Raw genomic sequence first — 23799 nt, forward strand, 5'->3', positions numbered from 1 at the left:
GGAATGCAGCATGCGTAACTTTCTTGAAATACAAGAGTGTCGCTAGTGCATCATTCATTCGTGATGTGATCGATAATTTTTTTTTCTCCTATTACCGGGATTCCTCTCCTAACAAGATAACTCGTATCCGCTAAATTACCAGGACAACCCAGAATTCTGTACTCGGTGTGCTCTCTCATCAGGACTGCTACGTATGCGGACGTAAACTATGTCGAGGGGCATGTGTGAACCATGCTTGAACGGTGCCTAACAACTAGTTTTGCTCCTTTAATGACCATCACTCCATCTACGGTGAGCGTGGTATACCATACCCCAGGTAGACATTCCACATTGTGCACCCGACTAACTGCCTCAACAGGTACTTGTGTGTATGGTTGCACGTGCTAGAAAGATGAGTCTGTTTACTGTGTGTTTATTGAACAGCCTGTATAATATGTTCGTGATGACGCACGAGCGCCATGTTAAGATGACTACCATCGTTGTTACCAAGTTTTTGCTCTCTGACCTGTCTGCATTGATGTAATTGTTGTTTGGTCAGATAAGTGTTAATAAATCCATAAAAATTGTTTTAAAACTACAAATTAATGCTCTCGCGTTTATAGTTACTTTGTTGTATCAGCATCTATTACTAAAATTCGGGCACATAGATCTTAAATCATTTAACATATTATGAAAACGCAAAATTGAATAACAGATAGACATAAATGAAATCTTTAAGTTTTACGTCCCACGGTTATGCCGGTGACGATGAGAAATGAATGAAATGATGGAATGAAGAAAGCGGGAGGAAACGGGAGAACCCCGAGAAAACCCACGCACACAGTGTTTGTCCACCACAAAGTTCACTTGGCGGGGGCTGGGATCGAACGCAGGACCCCAAGCACCAGAGGTGAACGCTCTATCACTGAGCCACCGCGGTCCCACAGATAGACATAGCTAAATTAGTATAACGCGTTAATATGTCATTATTAGGTATGCATGTTTTCAGTTCATTTAGTAATTTAGGTAGACATACATTTATCTTGAATGACAGAAATAGCAGTATACTGAGTATACCTTACTTAACGTAGAATTGGATTTGTGTATACATGTTAAAAGAAGGGTCAAGGGCGCTTTACTTGATACGATAGATTAATAGGCCTGTACTTGAAAAATAGAATTATCTACCCTCTTACCATTGGCACTTGAATATGAAGACAGTTTCCTCCCAGATTCATGAAAGTAGGCATATTATAGTAATACATCGTTATACTTTATTTCAAATGATGATAAAATTTTCATTTCACAAGCTCACCTCATTCTTTTGTTTTAATCTCAATACATTTGATATCAAATTGCTCTTGAAGCAGCTTACATTGTAATGGATGTAAAGATTATACTTTATTGAACTGTCTCTGTTGAATGTGCCATTTTCAAATTTCGGGAAGATAGAAGCACCTGTCTAGTCAGAGCAATTCATGTTTTGCTGCCATACATTTGACATCCTTGTAGTAAAGGGTAGATTTCAAACTGAAACATGAATAAATTTTCTGCAGTGAGAAGGCAGTGGTGTCAGCAAATTTTCTGTGGCTAAGAAAGGATTGAGGTAGGAGAAGTTTTATTTACATAGGTGAAGATAATTCAGGAATATTGATGTGTTTCACAGTACAACTCATAAGATTGTCCATCATCATGACAGTGTGTCTCAATCAGTATGGGAGATGCTTAAAGGAAGTCAGCAATCCATCACGATTTGCAATACGATATTGATCTCAATTCGATAGATAACGACATGAAAGGGTACTGGGCAGAATATGAACTTGTTTCATTATGTGACAATTGCACTGAGTGTTTACGACCGTTGTACTAAAATCATTCCATCCCATCATACACAACACTAAAATGCTGAGAAGTCCACACTTCCATAGGATATGGCTTGTATGCCAGTGCCCAATTTCTTCACTTTGCATAGTGCCTTTAAATATTGAATAACTGTGATATGATGTGTACCAACCTTATCGGCTGTTACACAAAAACTTTATCCTCGAGCTTTTACTTTATTCTCGCAGCGATCTCTCTTGGTCTCGTAGTTAGAGTGCTTGTTTTTGGTTCTCTTGTCCACAGTCAGGTACAGTACCGGGAGTGCAACTTCTCAGGTACAATCCAATAATATCTGCAGCTAGATAGAACTGGTTTGAAATTTTTAATATAGACGTTATATTTTGTGCGATGGTAGGGAAATCACAAGAGGATCGCAGATCACAGCTCAATGTTCAGTTTTCCACCGGTTCGGAAACGTTCATATTACTGATTCATGGTATGCTCTTTAAACTCTGTGTTCATGTAATTCGTTGCTAGTCCTATACAATCTTTTCGCCTAATATTAACAGTATACTTGAAAAGAGCTCTTAAATCCACAGTTTGACCTTGACACGGTTCTTTTCGTTAGCAGTATGACTAACCGCTCAGATTGTACAGTATGTCTGGCAGTTCTATGGAAACATGGGCTAAAAGGTTCGTTTTAGGAAAGCGGCATTGGACATTCTACTCCCACCAACTCCACTTATTCAAAATACTTTTATTATTATTATTATTATTATTATTATTATTATTATTTGTTTTAACTCGTTATAGTATTAAATATCGTCTAATATCTCGTCCCCAGTTTTCTCGTACTTACATTTTGTACTTTATTGCTAAGTATCAGAAAGATGTAATGAAGTGTAATTATTTTATTACCTAATTCGTTTCTGTTTTATGGACGAGATATTAGTTTCCAATTCAGTTCTATTTTTGTTCCTTAACTTCTGAGCACCTACAGAAACGTCATATCCCACGAAGAAGAGGAAAAGAGACGACGGTAGAATACATGCTACTGGCTGTGCGAGAACTGAAGGATATTATAAAATCGACGTCAGGGAGAAGGCAAAACATAAGGTAATAATAATAATATATATATTTCAGTGTTCTTCATATTAAAAGTCTTATGAAATATACTTCATAAAGTAGCATGTAAGGAAAAAGTATTGAATAGGAATCATGGATGACGTAGGAGTAGGCTTACCACAATTTCAGAACACCAGTCCCGGACATTTTTTAGAATGGACTGGGGTGGTTTTTGAGAAGTGAAAAAAAGGTTAACTTTAAATTCCAAAAATGTTTTTACTCTTTTTCTTTACTTAAAATACATTTTTTACAGTTGCCGTAATTATTTTGTAAATTATTATTTCCTGATTAATAATGTCAAATTCAAGTACAAAAACGCCCAAACATTTGTTTTGAACTGGGTTCTACGATTTCAGCATATTTATTATTTGGTACTTGATATTGCCGTGGATGGATGTTATATTCTTGTGATGAAAGTATTTTCTAGAAGAAGATCGCTTGACCAAACAGAGCAAAATTTCTTGGCCTTCCATTGTCTAACCCGAAAATCTCTGACTGTCTGGTCTAGTACTGGATGTGTGGTTAGCCTACTTAAGGGGTATAAGGGGTATCTGACAAGGAATAGGTATATTTGAAAGCTTTAAAGCATTGGAAACTTTGCTTTATTGTTTCAAACGTTTTGGTTCATTAATGAAAATGTTATGTTACATTTATTTATTTGCGTGGAAAAGATCGTGAAAGATGTTTATTTAGAAATAATGTACAGTAATCCTACATATTTCCAGCAATACACTTCCGGCTGCTAAACAATTCTGTGAGATCTCGTAAACTTTATTGGAACATTTTCCAGCTACTTCGTCACATTTGGCAGATATGCTTTCCAATATATACATTTTCTTTTGACAATGTATTCAGAATTTATTACAACGTCAAATACAGTTTTCGGTAACACACAGAGAAACTTTTTATTATTATTATTATTATTATTATTATTATTATTATTATTATTATTATTATTATTATTATTAAGAAAATTACATTTAAATGATTTAATCTCAAAGCCAGTACGAACATCTAAGTTGGGATTTTCGTTTTTGCTTGATACTTGATAACCTGTACGTACAAGGTCTGTATGATAAGTAATGAGACTCGCCGCGCCGCGGCGCGCGTGTCGCTGGAGCGGGTTTGTCGGTGATGGAGGATGTAGGGGGGGGGTCCGAGCAAAGCAACGCACCGCGCGTCAGTTGGCTCCGAGCCTTAGTGGAGCGCGGACAAGCCTTGGACAAAGCCCTTGTGAACATTCTTGTCACGGCGGAAAATCAACAAACATGGAGGGTTCCATCGAACAGCGTTATGCGATCAAATTTTGCGTTCGCCTGGGGAAAACGGCTACTCAGACGCTTTCTCTCATCACGGAGGCCTACAAAGAGGAAGCCCTATCCAAAGCCCAGGTGTTTCGTTGGCACAGTGCGTTCCGGAACGGCCGGGAAAGCGTTGAGGATCTGGAGAGGGCTGGACGCCCGACAACAGTGACTACGGACGAAACTGTGGCAAAAGTGAGGGATCTCCTGAACTCAGACCGTCGATTATCGTTGAGATTGATTGCTGATGAACTCGATATGAACCACACAACAGTGCACAAGATTGTGACGGAACAATTGGGAATGAGAAAAATCTGTGCGAAACTGGTGCCGCGAGTGTTGACTGACGAACAAAAGCAACGACGTGTTGATTGTTGTCAGGAACTGTTGAACCTCATGAACAGTGACCCTAACTTTGAAGATGACGTCATAACAGGTGACGAGTCGTGGGTGTTCCAGTACGACCCTGAAACGAAACGTCAAAGCGCGGAGTGGCACACTCCTGCGTCCCTGCGCCCCAAGAAGGCCAGAATGTCGAAGTCAAAGGTGAAAACAATGTTGATTGTTTTTTTTGACAATGTGGGGGTGGTCCACAAGGAGTTTGTACCCCAAGGACAAGCCGTCAACGCCGCCTTCTACAAACAAGTCCTTGAGAGACTGCACAGGAGCGTCAAGCGGAAAAGACCGGCGATCGCTAGCCGGTGGAAGTTGCATCACGACAATGCCCCTGCCCACACCGCCTTCTTAGTGACCTCCTTTTTGACCCGGATTGGGGTGGAAGTCCTTCCACAACCACCCTACAGCCCAGATGTGAGCCCGGCCGACTTCTTCCTCTTCCCGAAGCTGAAGCCACGCTTGAAAGGAACCCGTTTTGCAGACGTCACAGCCATCCAAGCAGCCGTGACCACATTTCTAAAGGACATGCCGGCTGCTGACTTCCAGGGGGCGTTTGCAGCGTGGAAACATCGATTGCAGAAGTGCATCGACGCAAGAGGAGAGTACTTCGAAAGCTTTTAAGTCCCTGTACAGATCAGATCAATAAAACAATGTTTCCAGACCTGGTCTCATTACTTATCATACAAACCCTGTAAGTTGTTCTTTTTTTATGTCCTTGTAACTATATGTTTACTTTAGCAGTGTTTAACGGCGGTTTCTGAAGCGAAAATACAATCTTTGTACCAAGAAAAATTTTAAAATCCGACAGTATCATCTATACAGAACACTGTGCAGGTACTAAAATTGGATAGATCACCTGTTTTGTGACATTGTCAGATTAATGAGATATTAATTCTGTTCCATCATTATACACTTCTTGTCGAAATCCGAGATTGTTTTATGTTGCCTCTAACTAAGGAATTAGTGTTAATTGCCTTTGCTGAATATATAGCATTCATTCAGAAATTTCTCAGCTATGTGCATACAAAATCATTTGTCAAATTGAAATGTTACTTCACAAAGAAACTTATCAAAGTACTGTCCTAAAATGTAGCAAATCGTAAACAATATATTATCCTTAGCAGAGTGAATGTACAAAGAATGATCAAATGAAAAATTCTTTTTGCTTGTAGATACTATATTGCAGAAAATAATTACGCATACTTCCCACTTGCATTAAAATACTTTCCCACGGAGAAACTAAGTGATGAATACTCTAGAAGAAACTCTTCCTCTGGGATCGAACTAATATGTGGCATTATCGATCATTTCTGTAATTGACACTTGGTGGTGGTCTTTACTGTGTTTTTCGGGCGATAAAAAAATGTAGAAATCGCAAGGGTTGAGGGAGAGGTATAAGGTAGGATGATCAGGCACTTCTCAGCCTAATTTTGCAACTGATTCTGACGTGTCTTAGGCAACATACGAGCGAACATGATCATTGATGCATAGCATACCTTGCCACTTACTGATTTCTGCTCTCAGATTTTATACTGTCATAGTATTATGATTGTAAGTTGATGGCTTGCCTTTGCAGAATTCCAGTAACAGAGAAACCCGTTAATAGAAGAAGACTGTTAGTATAAATTCTATCCTCGTAATGTTTTGTTTTACTTCGTTGACAGACATTTCGCTACCTTTGGCTATCACTTTTTGTAGCATAGTCGTTTCTTCTCAATATGCTGTATTTTGTCGTAGAACACACGAAATGTGTCACTGATGGATGTCAGGGAAACTTATATTTGGGTGAAGAATTATGTGAATTTCAGCTTCCTCCTTATTAGGGATCTAATTAGACATCTGGCTAGGTCGTGCTTCGTTTTTTTTTTTTTTTTTTTTTTCCGCATATTATATCCTGTACGAAACCATCGGAAGGCAAGTATTCACTGGTTTGATCACCCATCATATATAGGAAGCAAGTTACAATTCGCTCTTCCCCTGTGGTGTAGTTCAGCAGTAACAATTATGTTAACTATGCATCACTACCCATTACGTGGGAAAGAGAGAGACAGTTGATGATTTTGCATGCTACATAGTAACTTACATCACTCGCATGCATCGGGTTCCACAACACCAATGTCATATATACGTACAATCATCCATTGTAAAAGAAATTAGCCTTTCATGAATTACATAATAAGCTGCATTTTAAAAGGTAACTTTTCACTTGGTCATGACATTTTTAAAAAATATCATATCCAATTGAAAACTTTTTACAAATTGATTTAATAAGATTCTCAAGACATTCTAAAATATTTATTTCAGCATCATTATGGTCAAACTATCCAGCAAGCAACGTCTGAACAAGCAGGAGTTCTTGACTTACCAAATAAAACTGTCTCAGGAAAGATGCAAGCTCTCTCTCGAGAAGCGAGGAGTAATCAGCGACGATTGTTGGCTGCATTTGGAAATGAGACTGATAGTGATCTGCTCAAATTTAATCAATTGAAGGTGAGTTTAATTCTTCGCAGATAATGGTTAGCATTACTTATTTCTATTACTCTTACACCACTGTATTATTCGAAGATTAATTCAATGCGCCATACAAAAGTAAAATATTAGTCCATTCTTTAAAAGGTAATAGAGTATATACCGACAACAATCTGTACGGATTATTGATTTTTGTTGATTCCAATGTATATTAAGGTTAATATGTTTGTTTTGTGTTGTAAGTTGACTGGTGTGGTAAGTAGACTGCTGACAAAGTAAAGCTACTTGAGTAATTTCAGTTTAGTTGGTTCGTGTAACTTACTGTAATTTGCAATATTTTCAAGCATAGAAATGTATACAGTAATTGCTTTTTTTAATGTATGTTTTTAGTTAAACAGTAAGTAATGGTTTTGATTTTATTGTATTATTCCGTCAAACTTTATATTTAAGTTTCGTTTATATTAAGTATTTCACATAATTTGTTATTGTACAGTGCTTGTAGGGCACGAACTAATTGCTTAATGCTGTAAGTAATTATCTCTAATTTGTTTCAAAGACTGGCTGATTAAATAGTTTAAAATTAATTGATTTCTGTTCTGTGGATTAGGAAAAAAGAAGTTGATGGCTACAGTAACGAAAGTATGCTAGTGGTTTTTAATTTTTACCGTTATCGAGTGCAATCAGAATAATTATTATCCTTATCTTATCTAAAATCCAACTTTATATTTTCTCGTATCGTATCAGCGATTCATAGACTTTCGAACTGACATTCATGTGCTTATTTTCAGTGAAAGCTTCGCGTTCTGTCCAACTTAACATTAAGTAAAAATAATAAATATAATTATGATTATCGAAAAAAAATCCTCTTACAATCCATGCTAATAACGTTATTTTATTGTGTTTTTAATTTTAAAAAATATTTTCAAATATGTTAATAACGACATTCGTAGATTACCATGTTAGCAACGACAAGTAACGAGTGATATAGCTTAGAAGTTCGAAAACGCAGTGGGTTCCAAACGGAAGGTGATCAGCAATAAACAACATGATCGAAAATCTTTAAGTTTTCACGACACTGAGTCCCCAACCATTGTTCTGGAATTCCAGAATTACATGATGACGATCTTTCATTTGGAATGTCCTGAAAAACATACGAAATATTTCTTTTAAGTCATACGTATTTAAAGGTTTTTCAGAATACATTTGTTTTAACAGCTCCGCAATGAAAAATCACAGCAAATCTGAAAATGTGAAACGAGAAATGGGTGCCCAATCCGTCTCTCACTGAGCTGTGTTCAGGTAATCTCATTTGAAGGACGAAGCATGGATGGAGAGTGCCCGTCTGCTTTCTCTGTGTAATTTTGGAATTAGAGATGATAGCAGCATTTACAAATGCTTATTTCTAAATGTCTTCGGGGAAGGGGGGGTCCATTAAATGTTCCATGGAAGTAACATAACACACATTAAATTTTGGGACTCCTGTTCATGTATTACGAACTCATGGATTCTTCTTCTCCAGGATTTTATCCTATGTCTATTCGTCTTACCCAACACATGAAAACGCAAATAAATCCAGCATTGCAACATCATGTCAAAAAATTTTTATGATTCCTACAGCGACCGGTAGATGTCGTAAAGCTAGATAAGATACCGGTGTAGTCAAAACGGAAATTTTGAGATACGCCTATTTGTTATTTCAACGACAATATATAAAAAGAAAGGGCATTAAGAAGCAAACAACTGACTCTCTATCATTCTCTTGCTTTCGTTCTTTCATTCATTTGTGTTTCCTTGCTTTTTGTTTTTATTTGTTTATAAATGATAAACTTTTATGGTCAGAAACTAACTTAGACAAAAAAGAAAAATAACAGGATGGTTAGCAGTATTTACCACTTCTAGTTCCTTACTGGAATGTTATACTTACTGAGGGCATACCAGGAGAGTATCATATTAATATATTTTAAAAATTTCTATGTGAAAATAAGAAAATGTATAAAAATATGTTACTTAGAATAAAAGCTATTCTTGTATAGTTCTAAAGAAATACTAATACTGCAGTGAAGTTTTAAAGGTTATCTCTGCAGTAGAGCGTAACGTGTAGGAGTGAAGCAAAACTAAAAATATTTTAAAGAAACAAAATAATTGCCTCTGATTTTATTTTACCAAATCAGTTTCAACTTTAAGTAGGCTTTCTGTATTAATGGTGTTTATTAATTTATTTCAGTTCCGTAAGAAACAGCTGAAATTCGCAAAATCAGCGATCCACGATTGGGGTCTGTTTGCTATGGAGCCAATTGCTGCTGACGAGATGGTAATTGAATACGTGGGACAGATGGTTCGTCCTGTGGTAGCTGATTTGCGAGAGAGGCATTACGAGGCAACTGGAATCGGCAGCTCTTATTTATTTCGTATTGATGTGGATACAATCATCGATGCTACGAAATGTGGCAATCTTGCGAGGTTCATCAATCACAGTTGCAATGTAAGTTCCTTTCATAATAGACTCTTCTGTTTTGCAGGTACATCTCTAGGTAGTTTGTAATAGGTAATATATTATATTTTCTTGCTTCTTTCTCACTATAGTATTAGCATCTCCGTATGATGGTTTTGATTATGGTTTACTCCAGATAAGTTAATAGGAGATCAGAACAAGTTTTCTTCCCACCATACTCATGCACGTGGTCTGAAAAACGTGAATTTTTGTGTCCTTTTTATTTGTATAATGAAATAAGTAACCTATCTTTAATATACAAGAGGGTATCAAAAAGTTAGTGCAATCACCTAGAAGAAATCCATTCTGGAGACCTGACACCATGATGGTGTAAGTACTTCCCTAAGTAGTCACCGTGCCTAGCGACACATTTTTACCAGTGGTTCTTCACTTTCCGTAAGCCCGTTTTATAGAAGTCTGCAATTTGGCATTGAAACCACAGTTCAACCTCAGAAATGATGCCATCCCTAGTGTCAAAATAGCGTCCTCTGAGTAAATGCTTCATTTCTGATAAGAGAAAGGAGTCACTTGGTGCTAGGTCCGGCAAATATGGGGGTAGGTCAATATTTCATATAATTACATTACCTTCATCATAGATGCATGAGCGGAATGAGCTGGTGCATTGTCTGCCAACAGCAGCACCCCTTCTTGTGATCAGTCCACGACGTTTCTTCTTCAGTTCCTTGTAACTTACCTAGGTAGTTAGGAGATGGGAATAACAGGTACTAGTAATAGTTTGCCCCTGTGGTAGGAAATCTGTCATAATGACTCCTTCACAGTCCCAGAAAGCGGAAAGCATCACCTTGGCGGTAAACCTGCACTCATGCCTTTTTAGGAATGGAGGAGGGATGTTTCCATTGTTTGCTCATTTCCTTTATTTCTGGGTCATGAGGATAAATTCAACTTTCATCCATTGTCACTAGTCTGCCGAAAAAGTTCTCTTCATCCTCCTCACATCAATTCATCATTTCTCTTGCAGCGTCCTCGCGATTTCTCTTTTGGAAAGGTGTGAGCATCGTGGCACCAACGAGCTGACATTTTGTAAAGATGCAGCTGGCTGTGAATGATATCCCAGGCAGACCATAAGTCATACCTATTGCACGCATTCAATGGTTATACTGCTGTCTTTCATTATGATCTTTTCAATTTTCTCCGTCAAGGTGACATCATCAGTGAAAGATGGTCTTCCAGATGTAGAAACGTCCGCGGTGGTCATGCGTCCAGTTTGGAATTGCCGTTTCCACTTGGATACCATCTCATAGGAATGGGCGTTCATCTCTTTCTGGACCTGCTTTGCTGATTTTCCGTGAAAATGGAGGAACTTAATGACGCTCTGTTCCTCAAGCTTGTCGATCATCGCACCTTCAGTAATTTACCTTTCTTAAAAAAGAAAAATGTAACGAGTCCAGAATAAGCATGGTTGACGAACAAAGACCTAACTATAAAATGCATGTCTAAGGGGGTTCATAGTTCGTCACCTTCTAGGTCAGCGTTTCCCAACCGGTGTGCCGTGAATGGGCCGCTGGTGTGCCGCGAGGAATTAAAACAAAATTATTAATTTTATAGCAATCAAATTGCAAAACGTAGGGGAAAATGTATATTTGTATTGCACATTACTATGAATCTGTGTTACTTTTCTATACACTTGTGATGTTGAAAAAGTATTTGTTATGACCATTATTGCTTCTTTATTGTTGCAGACTATTTCGTAACTTGAAAATTTAAAATATCATTCAATCCTTTCGACAAATTACCTACATTTGTGTTTTAAAAGTAAAGGAGATCTGTTTGTTCGTTCGTTATTTAGTGATCTTCCTTCGTAGTAAAATGTTGGATACAGTTTTCGAAAAAGAAAGCTTATTTTTAAAAACCTAAATCCAATATTTCATTGCAATTGTTTTTTGTTATTAAATTAAAATGAAAAATAAGCATAGTGATTTACCACGGAGGAAAACCAGTGATCGAGCTTTCTTCTCTGTGCGAAGGAGATCAGTAATCAAAGAAAAAATACCACTGTCTTTTATATTTACAAATAATAATATCTATAAGTGTGCCGCGAGAATCCAAGTTACATCCGTAGTGTGCCGCAAGTTGAAAAAGGTTAGGAATCGCTGTTCTAGGTGATTGCACGAACTTCTTGGTACCCATCGTAATGGTAGATTTAATTGAACAGGTGTCGTTGTTTTGGTAGTCGGGATTGTGAGATTATGTTGGAATTGCAAGCAATAACAAGGTTGGTAATAAATTAGTACTTACTATGGTCATACAATAATTTCGTATTAATATGGGATTTATGATCAAAGTATCTGTGTGGAGAAAAGTACCAGAGCACTAACATGATAGTGCTGGACAGCGGAACTAGAAATGATAAGAAAAAGTAACAGTATTTCGTCCGGCCCTCTTATAAATAGATGTTATTTCATTTTAAAAAAAGAAACATACACTGACAATATTGTTCCAGTAATAAACTTAATTGGACCTCTTCTGCTAAGAGAAATAAAGTGAACTTTATTGTTTTAGAAAGATCATCGGTCTCAGTCAAAAATAGGAGTAAATAACTATCTACGGTAATTTGTTTAGCAAGAGAGAAATAGTCATGACCTGCACAGTATTCTAATGTTGTAGCAAAGAGTGAAATTAGTGTATAAGAAAAAAAGGGTAAATAGCAAAATTCTAACTAGAGTAATTCACTTATTTATTAAAACTAAAACAAACAATGTGCAACAGTTTCAACAACTGAATTTGTCTTCCTCGGACACTGTGTTACACATTATTTTAGTTTTAATAAATAAGTGTATTACTCTGGTCAGAATTTTTTATGTAGCTAATAAGTTCCAAAGTCGTAATAGATAAAGAAAAGGTACACGACAAATACATAACAATTTACTCTTTGGCTTGAAGAGGCTGAAGGTTCATCGTAGGAGAAACACATCTTCCCATTAAATTCTATCCTGTGCCAAATCAATCAACTATGAGTGAGTGATTCGAAGATCATCGTTAAATTATCGTCTCATCTTCTTCCTGATCTATCCAAAAGTCTTTTTCTCATAGGGTCTTTGAGTAGAACTTGAAGATTCGACTTTAAGATTAACAAATTAGCACTTGAAATTTTGTTATGTCTTATAACTTACACTAATACCCTCAACGTGTATTATCCATGCAAGCGACGTTTCACACCTAGGTGAATTAACTGTATTATCCGTATAATATTCAGCGACCTATAGCTGTTGTAAAGTTCATCATTGTGTATCTTTCTAAATTCACCTGATTGTTTGCCTCTTTCGCGCCAAATATTTTTCTCAATATTTTATTTTTGGGAAACCCTCGGTTCATGTTCTTCGATTCATGTCAGCAACCAACTTTCACATTTATATAACATAATGGGCATAATTAGCTATTATTGGTTTCGATTTTTTCTATATTTGTGAAGACAGTCAAATGTTCTGCATGCAGTAGTAGACTAGACGAATTTCCCGCCATTAGTTTACCTTCATTGACGTCATCCGTATTTGTTACCTGTACACTTAAATACTTAAAATTGTATACCTCCTGTATATTATTGTTATGACGCGTTAAGAAAAATATTCGCGATTTCCTATACCGATTTCATGTCTATCAAATCTAAATCATACACGTACAAATATACACGAGAAGGCAATAATACCGAATAAAAAAATATTAAATACTTACTCTATCAGTCGCCAAATATCAGAGACTTTGCATTCATACTTTAGTCTCGTCACTGTTGTCACTAAGTCTTGAAGCTTTCGACTGAGTTCTCAAGTTTCTAGTATATATTTTATTTCCTCCTCCTCTACTATAATGTGCACACACACACGCTCCATTTTCCACCTTTTACCACATCTTATTCCTTCTATAAGTGCCTTCACTAAGTGTAAAATTTTTATTGTTACATGCTACAAGTCACTTTACGTAACTCAAAATCAGTTCAGTTAGATTAAATATGTAGTGGTATGCGGATATTCCGAGACCGTTTCCTGAAAAGGCCGCAAATTTCGTTGTCTATATACATGCAGCATTTATTTTTGACTGCAAGAGGTATAAGTCTAATTAATTTAAGTTTTAACAAAAGGATCTTCAAAAGAACGTTTTTACTATACAGACGTTCTTTTATTTTCTCCTTCGTGCAAGACATTGTGGGAAACAGATTTTCCTTCAAACTGTGTAAGGCGCGTTGTCCATGACTATCCCGCATTCGGTTCAGGATGTGGAAGTATGTTCTAAAACCAAGCGACAGATTTTGGTCCATCCATTCTTTCGTGACATCCCTTAGTGGATTTCGAATTGAAGAAACACTTTATTCTCATATTTTAATTTTCAAAGGTTTATTAAGGAACGTTCATAAATTAAAAATAATAATAAAATAAATGCAAATAAGAACACTGTCAGATATGGCCAGGACCACGGAACATACGATATATATATATATATATATATATATATATATATATATATATATATATATATATATATATATATATATATATATATATATAGGGTGGCCCTAAAGTAGGTATACAGTCCCATACTGATCAGCTCACTGTATTTCATATCATTTCTTATTGTTATCAAACAAGTAGACCTAGTTTCTTTATTATTTGTTCTTAATGTCTTTTTACTTATACCTTAAGTCCGGAATAGACGAAGCAAATAAACCCATAAGCTAGAATATTATACTTGATCAATGCAGGGTTGGTATATACTTACTTTTGGGCCACCATATATATATATATATATATATATATATATATATATATATATATATATATATATATATATATATATATATATATATATATAATATAAGGCAGGATTCTTAAAGAATTAAGTCCAGTCGGGAGTTCAGAAAGAAAGGTTTGTTGACTGAAATTCACAGTTTCATCTACCATTCATTGCATTTGACATCCTGTAAAAAGCATATATCCATGTCGTATCAAAACCCTATCCTATCTGAAGTTCGTAATAAAACGGAGATTTCTTTTCCACAACGCATTGTCTTTCCTATAAACTATAACAAACATCCTGTTGCGCGATACATACTTGAATTTTACTATTTTCAGCAGCAATAGAGTTCTGTGAGGAAAAAAGACGGAAATTTATCATTCGTGTTCGTAGCCGCAAGAAATTCGTTCGATGTTGGCAATTCATTTCGGAAAAAGAACTGAAACACCATCGATCGAATTGCCGATTATTCTACTTTTTCGAGAGAGAAGTACGTGCATGCGTGTTTTGGGAACTTCTAAATTGATTTTTTTATTAAGCAGATTGTAGGTCCTTCCACTCAATTCTGTAAAGAGTTGCCTTTCCTACGGCCGTCTATTTCCTACTCATGTAGGTGATTTAAGAGTTAAATTAAGGTGCTTTTCACACAAAGAATTGAAGACATTCAAAACAGTATCATCATTTCATACTTTTTTGCACGACTTTTATTAGTATATTACCATGCGTTTCATTAAAAAAAAAATATGTATTTCTCAAACTCAGGGTGGGACAATTGCCTTCCCCAAATAACGCCCCTATTTCAAAATACAGTGCTGTCACCACTACGTTTTTCAATATTCATATTCTATCAGAGAACTAAAAGACAATATGAATGTGTCGCTTTACTAAGCACTAAATATGTCTGAAAATTATTATACACTACAATTTCTTTCAAATAAATACAGGGTGATTTTTTAAAACACGGATTTCATTTGAGTCTAGAATTTCTAACTGAAAACCGATTTTCATGTGGTTTGTGGCAAATGATCAAGGAAGGATCGGAGATTTATGGGATTATGTTTGCTTGTTTAAATTCATCCGGGGTAATATCGACTACGCCTCAAGGAAAACGGCAAATATTCACCAGTGTACCTTACAATTAGAATGAGGCTTTGGATTTTTGAAGCGAAATTGCAGAATACAAATTAAGTGTTAGTGAGAACACAAATTAAATGTTAGTGGTAACACCCATAAATAACATGTTGAAAAGCTATACCCGGTTTCTTACGACAAACGACAGAGAGACTTCTTGGGCGACTACGGAGTCTATAATTGACATTTTCCACAACACCCTCCTGCGGGTTCCGATGCTTCCCTGTATCACTAACAAGGAGACTTACGGAAGTGTCTCTCAACGATTTGAATGAAACTTTGCATACTTGTAGAACATCGGAAAATAATCGACATGTATTTTGTTTTCTCGGCAATGGTGCGGGTTTAAGGGTAGAAACCACCCTTTGAACGGCAGGGGTGGTCTCCAAGCATATACAGAAAACAATCATTTAATGTAGAAGAAAAAATACTGCCAGGAGGGTTTAGGACAGCTAATGCAGAATCTGACGTCAAAATTACAAAATTCAAAATGGCGGTCCCAATATGGTGATTCCAATTTTAAAAAAGTCTTTAGGTTTGAAATGCTCAGTAGTTAAGCAAGAACAGTTATTGGCAGGGGTTACTGCGAGAAGGTTGCAGACCGATTTGAAAATCATTTCTGTACGTACTTTAACGGGATACTTGATTAAAGTGTGTCTCTGCACCTCTCACTATTAGAGGTGCTTATTTATAGCGTGCCCCTCGTCTCTCACTTTCGGGGTCCCTTCAGCTCTCACTAGTCGGAGTGTTTATTTAAAGTGAGTCCCCCCGCCTTTCACTACGTCAGAACTTCATATATCCTCAATTGTTATAATTATGAATTTATCAAGAAAATGTTTTTCAGTAATATTAAAAAAAAAAAAAAAAAAAAAAAAGAAAAGAAGAAAAAAGAAAGAAATGTGTGTAATGTTTAAACATCGTTTATACCACTCATACCTATTACAGAAATAACTGTAAATAAATCGCAAAATGCTGCAGGATCATTGAAACAAAATGTTACGGGATTTTCAAACGCAAGTGGTTTTTCTTCCAAATAACCGCATTTGTACCATGCATACCTAATAAGATATGCACATTTGGGAGAAGAAAACTGAATCAATGATTGGACCATAATTATATTATTACGAAGATGTAAATTTATGTTATAGTTGTGGAGAAGGACAATGTTAGAAAAATGTCTCAAGAAGTTTTTCCACGGCCTAAAAAAAATACGTCAAGAGGCTGAATCCTACCAGTTGTTCCTGCAAGAAGGCTTTCTATTTTGAAGAATTCTTTGTTCTTAAAATAGGTTCAAAAGTTGATGAACTGTGATCACTCCACGAATCAAATAACAAAATGGACTTTGCATTAGACGCTGAGGGAAAAACCTCTCCATGATTTCTCAAGACTTGTTCTTAATGTTCCCCAATTTGATGCTTTCACAAGGACATTTTCAGATTTAAAGAGGTTGTTTTGGACTATAGTGAGAGGCGAGGGGACTCACTTTCAATAAGCACCCCGGACAGTGATAGGCAAGAGGACTCACTTTAAATACGCACCCCTAATAGTGAGAGATGCAGAGATGCACTTTAATCAAACATCCCGTTAAAATACCTTCAGAAAAGGGGTTTCAAATCGGTCTGTAACCCTCTCGCAGTAACCCCTTCCAATAATTATTCTTGCTTAACTACAGAGCATTTCAAACCAGAAGACCTTTTTGTAATTGTAATCACCATATTGGATCCACCATTTTGAATTTTGTAATTTTGACGTCAGATTCTGCATTAGCTGTTATAAATCCCCTTGGCAGTATGTTTTCTTCCACATTAAATGATTGTTTTCTGTCTATGCTTGGAGACCATCCCTACCGTTCAAAGAGTGGTTTCTACCCTTAAACACACACCATTGCCGAAATAAAAAATACGTGTCGATTATTTTTCTGTGTTCTACAAGTATGCAAAGTTTCACTCAAATCCGTGAGTGACACTTCCGTAAATCTCCTTGTAAGAAGGGATTTTTTTTTTTTTTTTTTTTTTTTAATTTATTCACTAGTGACAATGTTATGTTCCGCTCTGGGGCAGAACATGATGCAAATTTGTTTCTAAATGCCCTTTGCGTAGCAACAACAGATTCCATTCTCCAAAATCTTTTAATGATAAACTCATGTTGTTCCAAAGATACACTATTGTTACTGTTGCCTGATCATACTCACACAGCAGCACAGAACTATACAGCATAATTCCGAATATAACGGCCCAGTTTTCTAATAAAACTCCAACTGACCAAAGCAGTATATACGTTTTAAGATATATATACTGCTTTGGTCAGTTGGAGTTTTATTAGTAATCTTGAATTTTCCAAAGCTACAATGAATAATTTATCCAGTTTCTGTTTCTTATTGATCTTGGTGAGGTTGCCACCTAACAAAGGAAACTCAAATTTCCACACCGCACCGCACCCCACCCCAATTGTAAGGTACACTAGCGAATATTTGCTACTTTTCTTGAGGCGTGGCCGTGGTTATCCCGGATGAATTTAAACCAGTAAACATAGTTCCGTAAATCTCCCATCCTTCCTTGATCATTTACCACAAATCGCATGAAAATCGGACTTCAGTTAGAAATTCTAGACCTAAATGATATCCGTGAGTTTTAAAAAAATCAATCTGTATATAAATTATAGAATATTGTGGATAAATGTATGCAGTAATTACATAGAATATTATATATAATATCTTTACGCTCGCTACACGCGCTAAGTACATATAATATGTGCATATGTCAGCACTTTGTACATTCGATTACTCAGCAACCTTTCTTGAAGTTGAAAAAAAAGTGGTAGAATTTGGACAGAATTGGTTTGAACCACTCCCGACTCTTAAATCATGAAAATTAATTTTATAATGAATGAGTACTTATTTTTTCAATTTATTGTCTCTTCCCTCTTACTCCCACCAGGTGTTTTTTTTTTTCTTTTGTTTAATACTTCGACAGTACTATTTTCAGGTTGTAATATGTGAACCAAATTTGGTTAAAATTGCTCCAGACGTTTGAGTTATGCTTGAACACACACACACAAACATACGTCCATTTATATATACAGGGTGTTTGAAAACAACACCGACAACGTTTGGGAAATATCTGACACCAAAATAAGACAAAAAGTACAGACCAACCTGTTTGCAAAAATGTTTCCTTTCAGAATTTAGGCTGCCGAAAACATGGAAAAATTAACTTTATAGGTCCATAGCTCTAATACTATGGGATCTACCGTAGTCGCGTCAAGATTTCACTTAGGAACTAATGTGTGCCCTATCCAAATATCGATGTTTCAGAATCCTACAGTACTCATGCAACAACTTTTATAGAAGTAGTTTTTGATCATTTCGAATTATATGCTCGTAGCCAAACTCCATAAAAATTGTGTGAGTGCCGCAGTATTCTGAAACATGTATTTTTGGATAGCGTACATATTAGATTCTGACGAGGAAACCGATTCAAGTGTGACACGAAATTATGGACGAGTTTACGAGCAAACGAAGTGTTTTTGTATACAATTAAACCCATTAGAGTTAAAAACCCTGGATCTCAACCGTTCCGGAGATATAGAGGGGTGAGGGGAAAGCTGACGCTTTGGTATTTTGTGTGTTTCGAGTGAATATGTTTGAAAATTGCATTTAAATGTTAAGAAAGATGCTTCAGAATGAATAAAAGTAGAGTTGAATGTTGAGGTGAGTGGCGTAGCTTTTACCCGGGGCCGGAAAAAGAAGCGGCTATGAGGAATAACAAAGACCATTGACTCGAAGAACAAAATTGTATGATATTACTTGCTAATATATCATGTCTTTAATTCGTAGAAAATGAGGAAAGGTGAGATGAAAATGTATTAAATTATATTGTCAAAGAACAGAGACGTTATTATTTGAACAAAAATACAAGATCATTATCTGTGCAAGTGCTATACAAAAACAAATCAAATAATATGTAATATACACATATTGTTGCAACGTTAGTACGACAGTGTGTAGTTGTGGACATATGTATATTAAAACGCAAAAGCATGAATCAATAAACAAAAATAGTATCTTCCGCTTAAAAAACGAAAACCTGTACGCCTTATATACTGAATATCACAAACAGTTCCGATTGATTAAAAATTGTAGAAATCATAAATGTTTGGAAAGGTCGGATAGCCACCATTTTTTACATTTTTGATCCTATTTGACTGATGATGCTTTTACTCGATTCAGCGGACTAAGATACCTGTACATAGACACCTTACACGCCTATTTTACGCAACAATGAAACTCCGGCATTTTCGCCTTTCCCCTCCAAAACATTCTTCCCCTAAGATTTTTATGGACTCTTCGGTTTTGTAACCCTCATGTCTAAGGCGATGTATTACTATAGTTTCGTGGATGAAGGAATTCCTCATTTCTAAAAATCTCTTTTACTTGTACTATCGCTACATATTCAAAAATTCGCAAAATATCAGAGCACAGCCTTCCCATTATTCCTCTGTATCTCTGGAATGGTTGAGATCGAGGGTTTTTCCGTCTAATGGGTTTAATTGTATACAAAAACACTTCGTTTGCGCATAAACTCGTTCACAATTTCATGTCGTACTTGAATCGGTTTCCTCGTGAGAGAAGTCTTACCCCAACAACGGTAGTTCCTATAGTATTGGAGCTATGGACCTTTAAAGTTCATTTTTTGATGTAACTCCGAAAGAAAGCATTTGTGCACCCAACTTGGTCTATACTTTTTGTCTTATCTTGGTGTCAGGAATCACCTCTCAAACGTTGTCGGAAATAGATATAGATATAATAAAGATACTGTGGGGTGAACTGTTCTAAGGAAAACATGAATGTAAGCTGTCGTGTGGCTAAATGACATGGTTCGAGAGTTAAGTGCTCATGTGGTTCGAATTCCACCTTAAAATTTAGATATGTGTGATACAGCCTCGAGACCGAAAAGAAAACTTACACAAACATACACTTCTTCCAATGGAGGTCTTAATTTGTCTAGTGTGTTTATAGTAGCGTAAATATAATGTACTTTAAAAACAAGATATTAAAATAACTGAACATGTGTTTATATTTTCTTCTTCTTTTTTTTTTCAGCCTAACTGCTACGCGAAGATAATTACTATAGAAGGTCAAAAGAAAATTGTCATATATTCAAAGCAGCCTATAAATGTAAATGAAGAGATAACTTACGATTATAAATTCCCAATAGAAGACGAGAAGATACCCTGTCTATGTGGAGCTATTCAGTGCAGAGGAACGTTGAATTAAGAAAATGAACTACCCTCATTGTTGATTGTGCACCTCTGTAAGAAAATGGCAAGCGTGGAGAAGGTAGAGGATTCTCTCGAGAAACAGTGGTAGTAGATGATCATTCACTTAGGTTGGATGGTGTTGCCACTGTTCTCATATGAAGCCTTTCGCGCAAGCACTCCATGTTAATTAATACCATTCAGGTACAAATTACCAGGAGAGACAGATGTGTTCTCAATGTGAAAAATGAAATTCCCCTTAATCTGAAAAATCAATTAATAAGAGACGAACTTAATGATGTATTTATGTGTAAGGATCTCTCGTAACGAAGAACTAGTATTTCGTTTTCATGTGCATATAATAATAATAATAATTCTTACTAGATAACCGTATGCTGTGAACATTTACAGCTCACACAATTTCAACAAAGTAAATACAAGTAAAAGAGAAAAATCTGTCCGTGGTACAATTCTGTACAAATTTACCAAGATGAACGTGATTCAGACTTTTGATTTTTCATTTTGTGTGTTGCAAATGTGTACAATGCAAAGTAAATAGTTGTTTTCTTTAAAAAAAAAATGTGCGTGTATGAAATTTTCATCCAATTTATATCTTTTCTACACCCTATTCCGAATTATTTTCAATGTTTTTTTTTTTTTTTTTCATCAATCAGTTTTTCATACAATACGTAAACATGTACATAGCTAAGAAAAGCATGGTATGTATAAAATTAATGTTCAATTGCGTCAAGCATAAGTTAACATAGTGCTCTGTAAAATATAACTTAACGTTAAATGTGAAAAATTATTTTGGTGTGATGTGCAGGATCCTTTTTTTTTTTTTTTTTCCGCAGTTTCAAATGTTTTTCTTTATTTGTTCTGTTACGAAAAGGAACTAGTCGTATATGTAATCGTTTTATATAGGAGTTAAATGTGCGGAAGTGAGCGTATGAGCAAAGTATATGTCTTAAAAAGCTTATTTGTTTTTTAGATACTCGTATTATATATATTTTTTTATTTCTATAACTTTCTTTCATTTATAACTTTCTTCTTTTTATACCATCTTTACAGTTATTACAAAAAGCTAACAGAGATTTGCACTTAACGGATATAGGGATTGACAGACGCTGATCAAAAAGATTTTACACCATGAAATTCTCTTATGCTTTTGAATCTGAACATGCAATCAGATCGCAATCGTCGTGTACACTTGTTCTTTTCTAATACATTCATATATCGTGACGTGCAACTGTATGCTGTTGTCACGTGACGAATTTAAAATAAAAGTGCTATTGACACTGATGTAATTTAAGTACAGTATCACGACATACCTGTTGCTTTTCAAGTAGCGAAAATTTTATTTTTTTAATATATATAACAAATTGTGTGGTTGGGTTCTGTAAGTGAATTCTGCAGCAAGCAAGGCAATTTTGATGTTTGTCAAAAAAAAAAAAGTTTATAGTGTGTTTATTTTGAGAGGAAAATTGGCTGTATATATACGAGGGGCATACTGAAAGTCGTGAGCAACATGTTTTCACAACTGTAATCTTTAGTTATAAATAAAACCAAGTATATCATCTCAATCTACAGGCCTTTCTTTCTTTTTTTTTCTTTCCAGATGTTGACGCTGTTTGTTGCTAGCACGTGACCACAGGCAGGATTTCCAAAATGACGGGCAGCGATGTTTCGGTTCGACAGCGTGCTGTGATTGAATTCCTCGATAAAGAGGACCAATCTGCTTCTGAAATTCACCGTAGACTGCAGCGTGCCTATGGATATGTGTGCATGAGTGCCAGCAGTGTTAGGAAGTGGGTGAAACATTTTAAGTATAGAAACACGATTATCGAAAATGAGCCTCGCAGCGGGCCCACTCGAACTGTCTCCACGGAACTCAATAAGGTGAGGGTTGAGCTGATTAGGGGAGATAGACGTATCACTGTCAATGAGATCGCTGGTGTTGGACATAGTGCGGTGCAAAAAATGGTTCACAGTTTAGGTTATCGGAAGGTTTGTGCCCGTTGGGTATCACATTTATTAACCGAGGACCACAAACTTCGGAGACTAACCATTACCCAAACCCTTCTTCAGAGATTTCCGCATGAAGATGATGACCTTTTGACGAGTATTGTGACTGGAGATGAAAGCTGGTTCCATCATTAAGAACCTAACACAAAACGACAAAGGATGGAATGACACCATTTGAATTTGCCCCGAAGAAGAAAGCGAAGACTGCAATCGGTAGGGGAAGTTATGGGGTGCGTCTTCCGGGATCCACAGGGTTGCATTCTGCTTAACTTTCTTGAGCTTGGACAAAACATAAATTCTGCCTGCTACATCCAGACACTTTTAAAAATCCGTCGTGCCTTGCGTGATAAACGTCCTGGAAAGATCATCCTTCAACAGGATAATGCGCGTTCGCATACTGCACACGCCACTATGGAGCAGATCAGGAGATTAGGGTGGGAAACACTTGCACATCCTCCCTACAGCCCCGACATGGCACCTTCCGACTACCATCTTTACTGTTTTGTGAAGGAGCGGATGCGAGGCCATCGCTACGAGACACTGGAGGATATTCGGCAAGCAGTGCGTCAGTGTCTATGGGCAGCTAGAATGGAATTCTATCGCAAGGATATTTTCAGACTTGGAGAACGATGAGGAAAATGTGTGCGAAAAACAGAGACTATGTGGAAAAGTAAAAGAAAGGTCTGTAGATTGAAATGGTATATTTGGTTTCACTTACAAATAAAGATTACGGTTGTGAAAAAATGTTACGATTTTCAGTATGCCCCTCGTAACATACGTGACTAGTACCTGTTCACAGATTTCTCACATGTAAGCTAAAAACAAAACTACACCATAACGTTAGTAAATTTCCCATAGCTTTCTGGCTGACGTAGCAGATTTCAGAGAAACTTATTACAACATTAAATTTGTTCTGGAGAAAATTTCTTTTGTCTGATGGGAACATGTCTTGGTTCCTTCGCAGATATCGTTTCGCTTTAAGAATGTAAATCGATTACATAATGGTTGGTTGTTTCATTCGCAGATCTATAAGTGGGATGAAAGAAGCATTGAATTTGTCAG

General features: G+C 36.2%; 2 protein-coding genes across 3 annotated transcripts in view; both read left to right on the top strand.

Annotated features, from left to right (window-relative positions):
* Set1 (SET domain containing 1) overlaps positions 1 to 21738 on the top strand; it is a 117093-nt gene extending 95355 nt beyond the window's left edge. For both annotated transcript variants that reach the window (XM_081768803.1, XM_081768804.1), the window contains exons 12-15: positions 2794 to 2916; positions 6927 to 7112; positions 9316 to 9573; positions 20558 to 21738. In XM_081768803.1, coding sequence (XP_081624929.1) covers positions 2794 to 2916; positions 6927 to 7112; positions 9316 to 9573; positions 20558 to 20731 — 741 coding nt within the window. In that variant the 3' untranslated portion in view covers positions 20732 to 21738. The remainder of the gene's footprint in view (positions 1 to 2793; positions 2917 to 6926; positions 7113 to 9315; positions 9574 to 20557) is intronic.
* A 759-nt stretch (positions 21739 to 22497) lies between these two features.
* LOC145692244 (histone-lysine N-methyltransferase SETMAR-like) lies at positions 22498 to 22872 on the top strand. The gene has a single exon (XM_081767537.1). It carries the CDS (start codon positions 22498 to 22500, stop codon positions 22870 to 22872), a length of 375 nt encoding a protein of 124 aa, XP_081623663.1.
* Positions 22873 to 23799: the final 927 nt, after the last annotated feature.

Source organism: Thermobia domestica, chromosome 8 (genome assembly GCF_964235325.1).
Source record: "Thermobia domestica chromosome 8, izTheDome1.hap1.1, whole genome shotgun sequence".
NCBI classification, from domain to species: domain Eukaryota; kingdom Metazoa; phylum Arthropoda; class Insecta; order Zygentoma; family Lepismatidae; genus Thermobia; species Thermobia domestica.

Bases quoted from the DNA above. Each gene is read 5' to 3' on its own strand.
- LOC145692244 (XM_081767537.1), top strand. From the start codon at position 22,498: ATGAGTGCCAGCAGTGTTAGGAAGTGGGTGAAACATTTTAAGTATAGA.